The sequence below is a fragment of the Mus musculus genome, chromosome 9, assembly GCF_000001635.26.
Source record: "Mus musculus strain C57BL/6J chromosome 9, GRCm38.p6 C57BL/6J".
NCBI lineage: Eukaryota > Metazoa > Chordata > Mammalia > Rodentia > Muridae > Mus > Mus musculus.
The window spans coordinates 108,912,144-108,927,236 of record NC_000075.6 but is presented as its reverse complement, the minus strand read 5'-3'; the positions used below and the strand labels follow the sequence as shown (position 1 = coordinate 108,927,236).

Below are 15,093 nucleotides of genomic sequence, written 5' to 3'. Positions count from 1 at the left end.
CACTCAGGCCGATCTCCGTGAGTTCAATACCAGCCTGGTTCAATATCAGCAAGTTCTAGAGCAGCCAGGGCTCCATAATGAGACCCTGTCTCAAAGAATAAACTAAACTAAAATACAGCAGAAGGGGTCCAAGGGAATGGGGTTGCAGGGTGAGAGAAGGCAGTGGGGGTGAATGGGGTGTGAATGGGGTGTGAATGGGGGAGAGTGGGGGTATGAGTGGGGGTGAGTGGGGGTGTGAATGGGGGTGTGGGGTGAGAGAAGGCAGTGGGGGGTGAATGGGTGTGAATGGGGGTGTGGGGTGAGAGAAGGCAGTGGGGGTAAATGGGGTGTGAATGGGGTGTGAATGGGGGAGAGTGGGGGTATGAGTGGGGGTGAGTGGGGGTGTGAATGGGGGTGTGGTGTGAGAGAAGGCATTGGGGGTGAATGAAGTGTGAGTGGGGTGAATTGGGTGTGAATGGGGGTGAATGGGAGTGTGAGGTGAGAGAAGGCAGTGGGGGGTGAATGGAATCAAGTGTTTGCTGTACATGTGTGCAATCATCAGAGAAGCTGAGGGGAAGAAAGCAAAGACTCAGCTTCAGGAGACTGGCCAATGAAGGAAACCCTATTGCAAACTGAGGTACAAGCAGACAGAGGTCAAGGGGCTGCTGCACTGATTTATCAAGCCCTCGGTGACTCATTAATTAATCTCCTATAATTTATTGGGCGTGAGGAGTAGAGAGTGGGAACATGCTTCTACACACCCACTGCAAACTGAAATTTGTAGCCCATTTCCTGACGAGGCTTCCTCTCCCCACCTGTCTCCGAGGCCCCCTTGGTCACCCTGGGGCTCGCAAGCCCATGGCCATGTGTGTACCTTCTGCACTCTGTCGGGGAGGTCCTGGTACTCACTTCATCTCTTTTGAGACAGGGTCTCATAGCCAGGAATGCTGCTGCATCCCTTCTCCTCCTGCCTCTACCTCACAAGTGTGGGGACTGCAGGCACAGCAGGCACGGCTCTCCCAGCATTTCTGTTAGAATATCCAGGCATGCTCACCACTGAGGAGCCATGCACATAAATTGTTGGTTGCAATGTTGCGCAACCACCCCCATTATTCCGGAGAATTTTTTCATTATCCTCAACAGAAACTCTGACCCGTTAAGCAATCACTCTCCGTTTTCTCTACCCTAGGTGACCTCTGTGGCTTCCTATCTTTATGACTGCCTGTTCTAATGCCGCACACAAGCAGAGTCATTCCATCCCTACCCTTTAATGTTAATTTATTTGATTTGCTATAATGGGCTCAAAGGTTTGCCCCTGCTGTAACACGCACAGGCATTACATTCCTTGCCGGGTGTGGTGCTGCAGCCCAGAGTCAGAACTTGCAAAGCTGAGGCAGGAGGATCACATATTGAGTTCTGTGCCAGAACTACTGAGTGAGACCCTGTTTCATGCAAACAGGCAAAGACACAAACAGGGGCTGGGGATGTAGCCTAGTTGGTGGGGTGCCTGCCTACCATGTGCAAAGCCGTGGGTTTGGTCCCCAGTACTGTGTAAAGACAGTGGTGGCACTCACCTATAATCCAGGCACTTGAAAGGGGGAGGAAGGAAAAGCAGAAGTTCACGGTCATTTTCATTCAAACAGTGAGTTCAAGGGGAATCCTAGGGTCTCATAAAAATAATACTAATGAAAAAAAAAAAAAACCTTGATTCTAGATAGACATCGTAATGGTGCATGTGTTTAAGTCTGGCACTGTGGAGGCAGTGGCAGTACAGTTGTGGGTTTAAAGCTAGCCTGAACTCCATAGTAAGGCCTTGTATCATAAAATATGCGCAACAGGTCCAGGCATGGCAGGGAGCATCTTCAATCTTAGCACTCAGAAGGTAGAGAAAGTTGAATCTCTGGGAGTTCAAAGCCAGCCTGGTCTAAAAACAAATTCCAGGCCAGCCAAGGCTACACAGTGAGACTCTATCTCAAAACAAACAATAATGCATATATAGTTATGTATGCATACATGTGAATATATATACACATACATACATATATTGTACATATTCATACATAAACACACATATATACATATGTGTATAAATGTACATACACATACAATACATATATATCACACACACAAAAAACCTTTCCATCCTATTTTGGGATACAGTGCCGAGTAGCCAAACTTAGGGCAAGCTCCTACTCTAAGCAAGGACCCTGCTACAGAGTATGCGTCCCACACACCTGAATGCTGGAATGCTGTAAGTGGCGGGAATTCCATTCCATGTTCCGCAACCATCGCCCTTCTCTCTTTCTAAAAAGTTTGCATCACCCCAGACTCTAACCACTAAGTAATTTCTCATTTTCTCCTCCCTCTCGCCGCCCCTGGACACCTCTAGTGTACTTTCTGTCTGCAGCTACCTCAGGTAAGAGCAATACTACAGCATTTGTCCTCCTGTATCTGGCTAAGTTCATTTACCAAATGAGCGTCCGCTGCGTTCCATGCATCAGACATTCAGAATGCAGTCTGCAGCGTGGCTCGAAGGCTAAGAGAGCGTGTTCCAGTGCACACCCGTCAGAGCACAGTTGCCAGCAGTGGGTTCTCTGTCTGCCATCTGAGTTCTGTCGTTCAAACTCAGCCGCAAACGCCTTCATCTTTCATCCGTGTCACAGGACCCCTTTCCTTTTTTAATTTTTCAGACTATGTCGTTTTGGTTCTGTTTTTTTTTTCTTTTTCTTTTTACATTTCCTTAGCGGTTATCACACACACTGTACCTGTATGTGCGGAGGTGGGCCTGAGGCAGCGGATGCTGGGATGGTTCCGGTCGCTTTACCTTATACAGTGAAGCAGCATCTCTCAGCTGACTCCTAGCTGGCCAGCTCGCCCTGGGGATCTCCTGCCTCTCCTCCTGTCACTGTGCTGGAATTGCAGGTGGGACGGCCTCCTTGCTAGCCCTGTGTTTGTGTGGGTTCCTAAGATATAGGCGCTGATCTTCACACAAGTGCTTCATTTGCAAAACCATCCCCAGCTTCATCAGTTTCTTTAAAAAAAAAATTTTTTTTTTCCTGTTTCTGTTTATTTGGTTTGGTTGAGACAGGTTCTCACTGTACAGCCAGCCCTGACTGGTCTGGAACTGACAACGTAAGCCAGGTTGGCCTTCGCCTTGTGATTGATCCTCCTGCCTCTCACTCTAAGGTAGGATTACAAAGCACCCAGTCACCCCTCTTTAAAAGGCTGCCTTGTCTGGCCTCAATAGGAAAAGATGCATTAAGTCCTGCTGCTACTGGATATGCCAAGGTGGGTTGATAGCCACGGGAGGCCTCCCCTTCTCTGAGGAGAAAGGGAGGAGGGGTGGATGGGGGGAGAGAGGGTGAGAGGGAGGGGCTGGGAGGGGAGGGGGGAGGGGAAGCTGCTAAGTCCAGAAAAGGCCACTAGCTGTCCCAGAGTTGGAGTCACTGGCTGTGGGGAGCTCCTGGACAGGGGTGTTGGGAACCTAACTCAGGACTTCTACAAGAGCAGCCGATGCTCATAACCGCTGAACCAGGTTTCCCGTCCCTCTGAGATCTTCAGTTCTCAGTATCAATATTCCCAGCACTGGCGTCCTGAGTATGATGTATGAAGTTGGTTCTGAAGCGCTGCTGATTTGTGGTGGTTAAGAACTGGGAACTCTTGGGTGTGACTTCCCAAATGCTGAGCCAACACCCGGTTGCGTTCTACCTTTCCAAAGGGCGCACACTCTACTGTGCACGCTTACTGAAATTTCTGTTCCATTGTTTCTGAGGTCAGTCAGTGACTGGGGGAAGAAAGCCTTCTTTAAGTGGCTAACACAGAAGATGATGGGAAGAAGTATTGTTTCTTTCAATTCCTGTACCTGAAAAGCTTGCGGGGCGGGGGTGGGGGCGGGGGTGGGGGTGGACTCCAATGCTTCCTAACCTACTGTCTGTTGCTTAGTTTTGTTTAGTTTTGTTTGAGATAGAGCGGCATGTAGCCCAGGCTGACCTGGGGCTTAAACTGTAGTAGTTTGAACCCCCAATCTTCCTGCCTTTAACTTTCCAAGTGCAGAGGTGTGCACCACTGTAGTTAGCTCACATTTCTATATTTGTGTGTGTGTGTGTGTGTGTGTGTGTGTGTGTGTGTGTGTGTGAGAGAGAGAGAGAGAGAGAGAGAGAGAGAGAGAGAGATGGGGGGGGGAAGGATCTCTCTACATAGCTCTGGCATCCTGAAACTCACTGTGTAAATTAGGCTGGCCCTGAATCCACTGAGATCTGCCTGCCTCTGCCTCCCACAGTCTGGGATTAAAGGACTGAGCACTACACCTGGCAACTTCAACAATTTGAGGTAAAGTATTTTTCTGGTTTGTCGTCTGAGAATTTCCAACATCAAGTTTAATTTTATTTCATTCTCTCCCCCTTTTTAGTGACAAAGACTTGCTATGTAGTCCAGGCTGGTCCTAAGTGTGCAATCCCCCTGTCCAGCCTCTTAAGTGTGGGATTACAGGTGTGTGGAGTGCTTGAGAACAAAGCTAGCAAAGCCCTAGCAAGCACAAGCATTCTACCAACTGAGCTACATGCCCAGGTCAAGATTTCATCCAATAGTTGAATACTATCTTGACTTTTTCTATGATGTTTCTTAATATGAATTCTTAAATATTGCATTCATGTATTTGCCGTTTGTAGGTACATACGTGCCTGAGCATGTGGGTCAGAGGACAGTTTGCAGGAGTCAGAGCTCTCCTTCTACCTGTAAGACTTGGAATTGAACTCAGGTCATCAGGCTTGGTAGCAAGTGTCTATCCCCACTGAGCCTTCTCACCAGCACCTTCTCAAATGTTCTCTTAGCCTTTGCCCACTACCTGATTCCAAAGCCCACACTTTTAGAATTTGCTGCAACAGTACTTAACTCTCGGCATCTACGTTTTTAGTAGTTTTTATTTATCAGGTTGTTTTGAGGTAGTCTTATTGTGTAGCCTAGGCTAAATGCAAACTCTCGATCCTCCTGCCTCAGTTCCCCAAGTGCTGAGATTAAAACTATTTGCTCTTCTGCCTGGCTTATATCATCACTATTTTTCTGTTACTATTTCAGTAACACATTGTCCTGGCTAAGTGTGTAGAGCAGTAATAGTGTTTGTATCAAGTCCTAGGTCTAGTCCCTAGCACTGGACAAAACTCAACAACAACACAATACAGGTTTATCACCTCAGGGGCTTGTCTATCTCACCGTTCTGTCGTCAGAGAGGTTCGACATGTAGGCTCTACTAAGTTAAAATCAGAAAAAACAAAAAACAAAAAACAAACAAACAAAAAAAAAAAACCAGACTTCCCAGGGGTCTCCACTGAACAAGCTACAATAAGACTAGGTACAAACTCTCTGGAAACCCAGCAGGAGGAAATGGGTCCCAAGAGCAGGCAGAAGAGTTGGAAACACCCCCCACTCCCACTGTTAGGAGCCCCACAAGAACACCAAGCTACACAACCGTAACGTATATGCAGAGGGCTTACCTCAGACCCATGCAGGTTCCACAATGGCTGCTTCAGTCTCTGTGAGCCCAGACGAGCTCTGCTTAGATGATCCTATGGGAAGGTTGGCACATTCCAGTCCTCGGGGACTGTAAGTTACCTGATTGTCCCTGCTTCTGACACTGATGCCACCTGAATTCTTTGGCTCCCTGTACAAAATAAAGGACCTCTGGTCCTGAATCTATTTCCTGCCTGTCTCACCTGCTTTTTTGTTGTTGTTGTTGTTCTTACATTGCGCCCACCAAAGTTAGCCATAATAAACTCTGTAATTCAAGACCCTTCTCTAATTTCATCCATGAGATACCTTCTGCTGGGGACTGTGCACTGGGACATGGAGGACATTGACGTCTTCAGGGCCATTATTCTGCCCACCACCCCTGCTCTAGGAACCACTAACTGGTGACACTCCTTCCCCGCTCTCTACCTCTCCCTCAAACTCAGAGTGCCTTAGGTCTGGCACACATTGAGATCCATCTCCACCAGCTACTTATATGTGTCTGTCCTTCTGAGTGGACCTTCCCCTCTCCTCTGATCACATGGTTCAGTCCTAAAGGATCCAGACCACAGCTGGACAGTATCCCCGTGTCAGAGTGGTTGTGTCTTCAAGTCTGTTTCACCATCAGTGCCAACCTCCACTTGTGAGTGGATGAAAGAGGAGCCAATTCTGCTGTGTTCCTTGGAGGACACACTCATACCCATTGTGTAGGGCCAGCAAGCGGTAGGCGGTCATTAAACCTTGTAGGTACAGAGGTGGACCACCCAAAAGCCTGAAGCTTTGTCTTCAATTGTCTTCACTTTCAGGCCTTGAAAAAGTCCAAGGAATATGACTACAGGAAAATGTAGTTGTGAAAAACCTGTCCTCTCTCACATGTGCACACCATGGTAAACCTGTACATTAACATACAGACAAACACACACACACACATTAACAATGCTGTCAGGGACTGATGTGTAGCATTTATGCAACATTGTCAATAATGTGTGAAGAAAAACCTAAATAATTTTCCCAAATAATCAACAACTAAAAACAAACTTCTATATTAGAGAGAGAAGGCTGAATTATCTTCAGTCTCAGTATGATAAAAATGTCATCTGCCAAATTACAAGTTGGTTACTCCATTTTTCCATTTTAAAAATACAATTTTTTGTAACGTATAGAATAGAGTTTATTTAGGGCATTGGAAGGGGAGAGAGAGAGAGAGAGAGAGAGAGAGAGAGAGAGAGAGAGAGAGGGAGGGAGGGAGGGAGGGGAGGGGAGGGGAGGGGAGGGGAGGGGAGGGGAGGGGAGGGGAGGGGAGGGGAGGTGTAGAGGCCAACCATGAACATGTGGAGAGAGAGGAGGGAGTGGAGTGGGGAGAGGGGGACAGAGAGGGAAGAGAGTAAGAGGGTAAGAGGAAATATACACATTTTTAAAAGTTAATTTTAGGGACTGGAGAGATGTCTCAGTGGTTGCTGAGTGCTGGTTGCTCTTCCGTAAGTAGAGCTCTTCAATTCCCAGCAACCATACGGTGATTCCCAACCATCTGTGACTCCAGTCCTAGGGGATCCAACACCTCTTCTAGCCTCTTGGGCACAGGATAGACATGTGGTACACAGAATGCATGCAGGCAGGACACCCATACCCACAAAATAAAATAAAGGCTAGGAAATTTTAATTTGTTGTTGTTGCTATTATTATTATTTGAGGTAGGGTCTCACTATGTAGCTTTGACTAGGCTGAAACTCACTCTATAGACCAGACTGGCCTGAAAGTCATAGAGATCCACCTGTCTCTGCCTCCTGAGTGCCGATATAAGCCTGGCTACGCTTCATTTAAATTTTAATTGTGTGTACATGTGTCTGGGTGTCTGTAGGTATGTGTACATAAGTTTGGGTGACCTTAGAGGCTAGGGGTGTCAGAACCCCTGGAACTGGAGTTACAGTGAGTTGTCATTCACCTGATGTGGGTGCTGAGAACTTCATTCAGGTTCTCTGGAAAAGCAGGGCATAGTCAACCACCAAGCCGTCTCTCCAACCAGAACTGCTTATGTATAATGTGTGTGTGTGTGTGTGTGTGTGTGTGTGTGTGTGTGAGAGAGAGAGAGAGAGAGAGAGAGAGAGAGAGAGATGGAGACGGAGACGGAGAGACAGACAGAGAGAACATGAGGAGGCCAGTGTATACCCAACAGTGAAATTGCGGGGTCTGAGGATAACTTTTTGGGAGTCAGTTCCTCCCCTTCCACCTCATTTTGAGGCGGTCTCTCTCGCTTCCCCTACTAGTGTGTACATGTGTTCCTGGCTGCCGGTTTTCCTGCCTCTGCCTCTCATCTCATAGATGTGCTAGGCTTTTTCCAGACAGGGTTTCTCTGTGTAGCCCTGGCTGTCCTGGCACTCACTCTGTAGACCAAGCTGGACTTGAACTCATAGAGATCCACCTGCCTCCGAGGGCTGGGATCAAAGGCGTGTGCCACCTATGAATGCCATTGCATCTAGATTTCGTGTGAGTTCCTGGGGCTGACTCATGTGGTCAGGTTTACACAGCAAGCATTTTTACCTGCTGAACCATCTCCCTGTTTATAGTTATCTTATGTAGAAATCATCACCCCTTTAAACCCAGCACCTAGGAGGCGGCAAGGGCAGACAGTTCAAGACCAGCTTGGTTTACATGGTGTATATGAGGTTACCAGGGCTACATACCAAGGCTCTGTCTTAAAACAAAACAGAACAAACTGTAAGAACCATAACCCACAGCAAAGAAGCATTACAAGGATGTCAGGAGTTGGCACAAATGATTTTCTTTTTAATCTACTATCACAACATCTGTCAAGTTACAGCCCCCTTTAAAGCCAGGTGTTGGGGCATGCGCTGTGATGCTCGCACCTGGAAAGAGGAAGCATGGGAAGACAGCAAGTTCAAGTCCAGGCAGGGCCACAGGGTTTAGACTGTCTCAAAAAAGCACACACATGGCCTCTTTTTTTTTTTTTTTTTCTGGTTTTTTGAGACAGGGTTTCCCTGTGTGGCCCTGACTGTCCTGGAACTCACTCTGTAGACCAGGCTGGCCTCGAACTCAGAAATCTGCCTGCCTCTGCCTCCCGAGTGCTGAGATTAAAGGCGTGTGCCACCACGCCCGGCTCATGGCCTCTTTTAAACTTGTGGTTTTTCTCATTTTGTTTCTTGTCAGAGAAGTCAAAGACGAGACCTCGTGCAAGCTAAGCATGTGCTTTGCCGCTGAGCCCCAGTCCCAGCCCTTTTCTCATTACTTTGATAGAATTCTGCTTCTCTTTGAATTTGTAATTGCAATTTCCTTTTCTAAAACATAGTACTCTAAAGATGCCTACTCCCTGGGATCCAGTCAACCCGTCCACCCAGGTTAGAGGAAGGGAGGAGAGGAAGGAGTGGAAGGTTCCTTTGAGGTAGCTCAGTTCTCACTTTTTTTTTTTTTTTTTTTTTTGGGCTTGTAGAGACAGGGCTTCTCTGTGTAGCCCTGGCTGTCCTGGAACTCACTCTGTAGACCAGGCTGGCCTCGAACTCAGAAATCCACCTGCCTCTGCCTCTCAATTTAATCTGGGATTAAAGGCGTGCGCCACCACGCCCGACAGTTCTCACTCTTATTATAGGGACCTTGGAGCTGCTCAGGCAAGAGTGTGTCTGATGCCACACAAATAAAGGCAGATAGGGATGCCTGAGTGGCCTGAGCTTAGGGCTCTAGGGGTCTGAGCTGGTAGTGTGAGGATGGGGTTAGAGCTGGGAGGATGGAAAGGAGTCAAGGATCTAAAGACTGACAACCGCTGGGTACCCAGAGCGGTGATCCCTTGGGAAGAGGGGCATGCAAACATGGAGAAGGAAGCCAGCTGGTGGTTTCTGGTGGTAGGCCTTAAGTCCTGATTTCACCTGTCCTCCCTGAGATGAGGCAAGGACAGAGCTAGAAACAAAGGAGTGGGTACACCCCACTGAGGGGGCAGTGATGCCCAGGACTACCTGCCTACCTATCCTGTGCACTGTAGCTTCAACAAATCTCTAACAGTGGAAACAGGCCAGGGTTTAGACAGTCCCTCACACACAGGCTGGCACCAGCTGACAATTTGTCAAGGGCCATGAAGGAGAAATAGCTCAAAAATAACAGACTCATGGAATGAAGCCCACTGGCTAGCACAACCACAATGGCTCCTTTCTCCTTCTCCCTCATAGTCCCTACCTTCCACTCCCAGCCTGGTAACTCAAACTCCACTTTTCCCCTATTCTCCCTAGTAACTGGTTGTAGCCATTTTTAAAATTTATTTATTTATTTATTTATTTATTTATTTATTTATTTATTTATTTATTTTTGCTTGCTTGCTTGCTTGCTTGCTTGCTTGTATGTCTGTGAGAGGGTGCCAGATTCTCCTAGAACTGGAGTTACAGTCATGAGCTGCTGGCCAGGTGCTATGAATTGAACCTAGGTCCTCTAGAAAAATAGCCAGTGCTCTTAACCATCTCTGAGCCATCTCCCCAGCCCCTAACCAATGGTTTTAAACTGGGGAGTAAGGTTTGCACAACAAAGGCTGGTGTGTGTGGGAATTTGCTTGTCTTTGGAGCAACCAGATCTTGGGGTATAAAATATAGCATAAGAATACAAGAAGCACCAGAAAAACCCCAACATTTCCCCCTTTTTGTCTGAATAAAAAAGACTTTTTCATAATAATAAACAACATACAGTAGGAAAAAATATGAAACAATTATGAAAAGTGTCAGGTAGGAGTTACATCCACAATGTCCAGTCCATTTATATTTGGCAACTTTACAGAAAGTATTCTATCATCTCTCCTATACTGGTGAGTTCAGAGTATTGTATCTAAATCATTTTCTATCATAACTTGTATTCTAATTCAAAACATCTTCTTAGGTCCTAAAACAACTTAAGCTTAATTTTGAGAGTATAACTATCTAGTCCTTAACTCCGTTAGATACCTGAGAAAGGATAAATGTAACGACCCCCTGCTCCCTTCCCTGAAAACAGTTATGTCCTGAGGGCTTCATGCTGTTATGAAGTTCTTCTCTGCTTGCTGCCCTCACATCCCTCTTTGTTTGTTTTTGGGGTTGTTTGTTTGTTTGTTTGTTTGTTTGTTTTTCTGAGACAGGGTTCCTCTGTGTAGCCTTGTCTGCCCTGGAACTCACTCTGTAGACCACGCTGGCCTCGAACTCAGAAATCTGCCTGTCTCTGCCTCCCATATGCTGGGATTAAAGGCGGGTGCCACCACTGTCTGGCTCTCACATCCCTCTTAAGAATTATATGAAAATTCAAAGGGGCTTCCAGTCCCTCGCTGGGCCGTATCTCTGGCACTCACAGTGCTAATGCCTGATCTCTCTCAGGCATTGCTGCTGGAGCAGGTTATGGTTCTATCACGGCCTGGAGAAGGAAGAACTTAGAGATGGAGATTGTCAGCAATGACTGCCACCCTTAGCATTTGGAAAAACAAACTGCTAGTGAACTTAGCTTGAGATGTTTTTGCTACTGGCTCTGATGTAGAAAATCTTAGGAAACAATTTGAAGTTCAGAAAAACACACTCTTAATAATTGAGCTGGGGACTTTTTGAGGTCAGAGAACAAGAACAATCTAGCTAGATTGGAGGCTGGACTGGTGATGATTCATTTCTTGTATCCATTTTTGCCCTCAGCTTCCTGATATGATTTAATAAAAATTGCTATTGTGCATTCTGAGGTCTTCAAGTAGTTTTTTATATAAAAGTTTAGATTTGTGATTCTTTTAAATAGTTATAGGATTACTTAAGATAAATAATAAAATAGATTCTTTCTTTGTAATCACGAAATGCTGCCTGCCAGTTAGACAAACTGGCTGAGAAACTTACCTTGCTTGCTCACACCACACTAATCTATAACAAGTTGCTTAGTTACAGATGTATGTGGGTTCTTGGGAATAATTTCTGGTTTTTTTTTTAACCTGTAATATGCAAAATGTTTTTTCATGTAAAGATATTGAGGAACCTACTGTTTTGTTTTGTTTTATAATCATTCACTAAAAGAAAAATAGAATGTAATCATATTATTTCTATACTGCTTAAAAGATTTTGCTGGGATATATAAGCTAGAGTAGAATTTTTTTTTTCACTGATCTCTTTTGTGGGACCAAAAAAGAAGAGCATTCCTATGCCCTGTCTCCGTTTACCCTGAACGTCAGAGCTGATCTTTGACAACAATCGGAGAAAGAGAAGCATATATTGGGTCACCCAGACTGAGGGGGGGACCCTTTTATTTGAATTTGTTGTTGGGAAGCCAGCCCCTGCAGGTGGCCCTCAATGTGGAGCAGGATGGCGTCCAGCATGTGAAGGACCCTGAGGACCAGCGTGCGGTCTGAGACAGTGGGCTGCTCTTTCCAGTGTTTGCCGGAGCTGGAGGTCACTGCTGGGAGCTGAAATATAGGACCAGTGTGAGGGTGGAGGAGGGCCAGGGACCAGCGTGAGAGTGGAGCTAGAGAGAAGGGATGTGGGGAAGTGTCAAAGAGGATGGGGGGACAGGGGAATAGGTCACTGGGTCTCCAGAGGCTAGGTGGCCCTGGGGCCCATGGTGGCTGGATGAAGAATGGGAATGGGGACAGATGGACCAGAGGACTAGTCCTAAGGAATGATAGGGATGGATTGGTTGTAGACATAGGTTCTGTGGAGATGCAAGAACAGGTCACAGGGAGGAGGACAGGATCAGACAGGAAGCCCACAGGCCCTAAGCCAGGGTGATAGGAAGAAGGTTGAGTGGGAGGCATGGCCCAGGGGGCATGAGCAGAAGCAGGAACTGCAGAGGACAGAGTGGAGCTGTGCTCACCTGACCCTTAGCAACCTTAGCTCGCCATCGGTGCACTATCACACGGCTGACAACCAGCAACATGGTGGTGGTGATTGTGACCCCAGCCACGGGGTAGATGCGATTTCCTCCCAGGCCCAACCAGTAGCCAGGGCAACCCAGACTGTTCTTGCAGCTATCCAGGCTATTTGGCTGGCAGCCCCAGATATCTGGGCTGTTTGGCTGGCAGCCCCAGGGCTGCAAGTCCAGCCCTACTTGGTACCAGAGGGGCCTAGACCAGCCTTGGCTAGGGACAGGCATCACCAACAGGAACAGCGATGGCACTAAGAGCAATGTGTACAGCATGACTGTTAACACTTCGAGGAGCCGGAACCCTGGTACCTTGGCAACGGGCAAACACCCCTCCCCCAAGAGCAGGCCCAGCTCTGAGGCAGCAGCAGGTTCCAGCTGGGCCCATGGCCTTTCAAAATACAGCTTGGCCAGATGATGGGAAGTGGGGAGATGGACTCCAACCCTCCTATCATCCTTCCCTAATCTAAGCACCCTGCTGCCTTTAGGGTCCAATGTTCTCCACTCGGCTAGCAACTGCCACGCTGGTAAAACAGAGCACAGGGAAGCTTCCGAAACCCAGCTCAGCTCCACTCTGCAAGCACTTCCAAGTGTGGCTTCCTTGAAGTTTTCTGCTGGCTGCTGTCCTTGCCTCACTCAGACCTCCCTCACCACCCTTCCTTGTGCTGAAAGAGCATGGCTTCCCTCCTAGAAAGTCACCTTTCCAAGGTTAGAGAGAGCCTCACATACTGCCGTCACCCCTCCATGACTACCTTGGTGGTAGAGTCCTTTCTCCTCTAGCATTGACCCCCACCCGATTTTCTTTAGAGCATTTCTGGCTACCTACATAATCATCTTTATTCTCAAACTATAAAAACATACCGGCTTCCTCCTAGAACCCATCCGAGGCCAGCCTGACAAGTTCTTGTTTGAGGTCTGCCTCTGGCTCCAGGTCTTCATTCAAACAATATTTACCGAGCACCCAGACCCAGTGCCAGAATGGAGCGTGACAGAACAGATGAACAAAAAGCACTGCCTTCCTCCTCTGCGTTTTGGCGGGAGCTCAGATGGCTTGTAAACACTCTGGTGCCAGACACGGGCAAAAGCCACGATAAATAGGCCCAGGCAAGGGTGCCTGGGTGATTTGGAGGTCAGGAAGCCTCTATCTACAGTTGGGAACTTGCCCGGTACCTAGCACCGCGCCTGGAGCGTACCTGATGAATAGTGAAGTTCATGAGTTCTGGGCAGGAAATGTGGGTATTGCATTCTCTGGGCATTCCCATGTGTAACCACCAGGCAACCCATGAGGCTACCCTCCCTTTTACTGCTTAGGAGCCCACTGCCCTATCCCTCCCATCACGGGGTCAGTGGCCCAAGGGACCAACTCATGTTGCTGTTTTATGCCTGAAGTCAGCCGCTTCTTGACTGACATGCTCTGCCGATCTCAGTGCTCTATGAGTAAGCAGTTCATAACCCTGACTTTTAAATCCAGCAGCAGACCATGTGAATGGCTCTGTTCTTTAGCTGGGAGCTCAGGGGTTCACGCCACATCTCTCAGAAACACCAACTTCACCCTGCCTCTTAACCGGGTTTATCCCCGAGAATGGCTCTGTCCTGATCTACAGTTTTGATTCCATTTATTTTTTCCCAGCTAGAGCTAAAGGACTGTCTGTAAAACTGAAGAGAACCTTAAGCTTATAAAATACTAACCCATCCTGGGTGCCACCGCTGCCCGACTCAGCTTGCTCTCTGCCTGTCCCTGATCTCCCCAAATCTTACACCCTAGTTCTGTCTACCTTAGGGTTTATAAGAAGGATTGGGAGTCTGTGCTGAAGACCACTCGACACCCCAGCCACACCCTGACCATGCCACAGCAGAGCCTGAAGTTGGACAGACAAATTTATTCCCAAAGCTGTATTCCCACATCAGCTCCTTTTCAGCACCCAGCCAAGGCCAGCCTGACTGCAATACCCTGCCCCAGGCCTGTAGCACTGAACTTGGGAGTCCCAGGGCATCCATCCATGAATTGTATGTGCAGGTACATGGAATGGAGTCCCAGGTGGCACCTGGAGGTGGCCCAGAGGCAGGGGGTTTCATGAGGGTGACCTGTCACAACCTCCAGAGGTAGGCAGTCTCCTGCAGCAAAGTCAGAGTTTGGTGGCCTGCGTGGGTTAGAGAGGAGGTTCCAGTCAGTTTCCGGAGGACATATCTGAACTCCCAAATAGCATATCTCCCCATTCAAACAAATTTTTCCAGGCAGGAGGGGAAGAGCGATGGGTTCAACGTGGCCAGAGCCCTGGGCACTGTCACCAACCTCCTGGAGTTGGGGTCAGGGTGGGGAAATAGATTAACAAAAACTGCTCAGTGTGGCTGCGGCAGCTTACCAAAACAGGGCTCTTAGGGACAGACTTCCGGTGGCTGAGGGCAAAGGTCACAGCGTCATGGACAGAGGCAAAGACATGCTGCTTAGTGATAGATTCATCAAAGAAGTGTCCAGCTTCAAGCTGGGCGACCACAGGACCTGTGGACAAGGAGTAGGTCCTGATGACATGCAGTACCACCAGGAGACTGGGTCCCCAGGTACCCTGAGAATTCTTTGCTACTTACTGAAACTCAGTCATTCCTGTATGTCTCCTGTGTGTGCATGTGTCCGTGTCTGTGTGTGTGTGTTGTATATGGTGTATATATGTGGTGTATGTGTGATATATATGGTATGTATGTGTGGTGTGTATGTGTGTATGTATGGTGTGTGTGTTTTATATGATGTGTATGTATGTCTCTGTGTGG

General features: G+C 47.7%; 2 protein-coding genes across 2 annotated transcripts in view; both read right to left on the bottom strand.

The window, feature by feature from the left end:
* Positions 1-11,673: 11,673 nt before the first annotated feature.
* Tmem89 (transmembrane protein 89) lies at positions 11,674-12,618 on the bottom strand. The gene is made up of 2 exons (NM_027066.1): positions 12,280-12,618; positions 11,674-11,872 (listed from the first exon to the last, which is right to left on the bottom strand). Exons 1-2 carry the CDS (start codon positions 12,601-12,603, stop codon positions 11,687-11,689), a joined length of 510 nt encoding a protein of 169 aa, NP_081342.1. The 5' UTR covers positions 12,604-12,618; the 3' UTR covers positions 11,674-11,686.
* A 1,569-nt stretch (positions 12,619-14,187) lies between these two features.
* The window catches only part of Slc26a6 (solute carrier family 26, member 6), a gene marked incomplete in the record, with an annotated part of 59,007 nt that continues 58,101 nt past the window's right edge, over positions 14,188-15,093 (bottom strand). The window contains 2 exon segments of the mRNA NM_134420.4: positions 14,188-14,468; positions 14,691-14,825. Coding sequence (NP_599252.2) covers positions 14,454-14,468; positions 14,691-14,825 — 150 coding nt within the window.

Bases quoted from the DNA above. Each gene is read 5' to 3' on its own strand.
- Tmem89 (NM_027066.1), bottom strand. From the start codon at position 12,603: ATGCTGTACACATTGCTCTTAGTGCCATCGCTGTTCCTGTTGGTGATG. The intron at 11,873-12,279 runs GTGAGCACAGCT...CCTATATTTCAG, and splicing joins CTAAGGTTGCTAAGGGTCAG to CTCCCAGCAGTGACCTCCAG.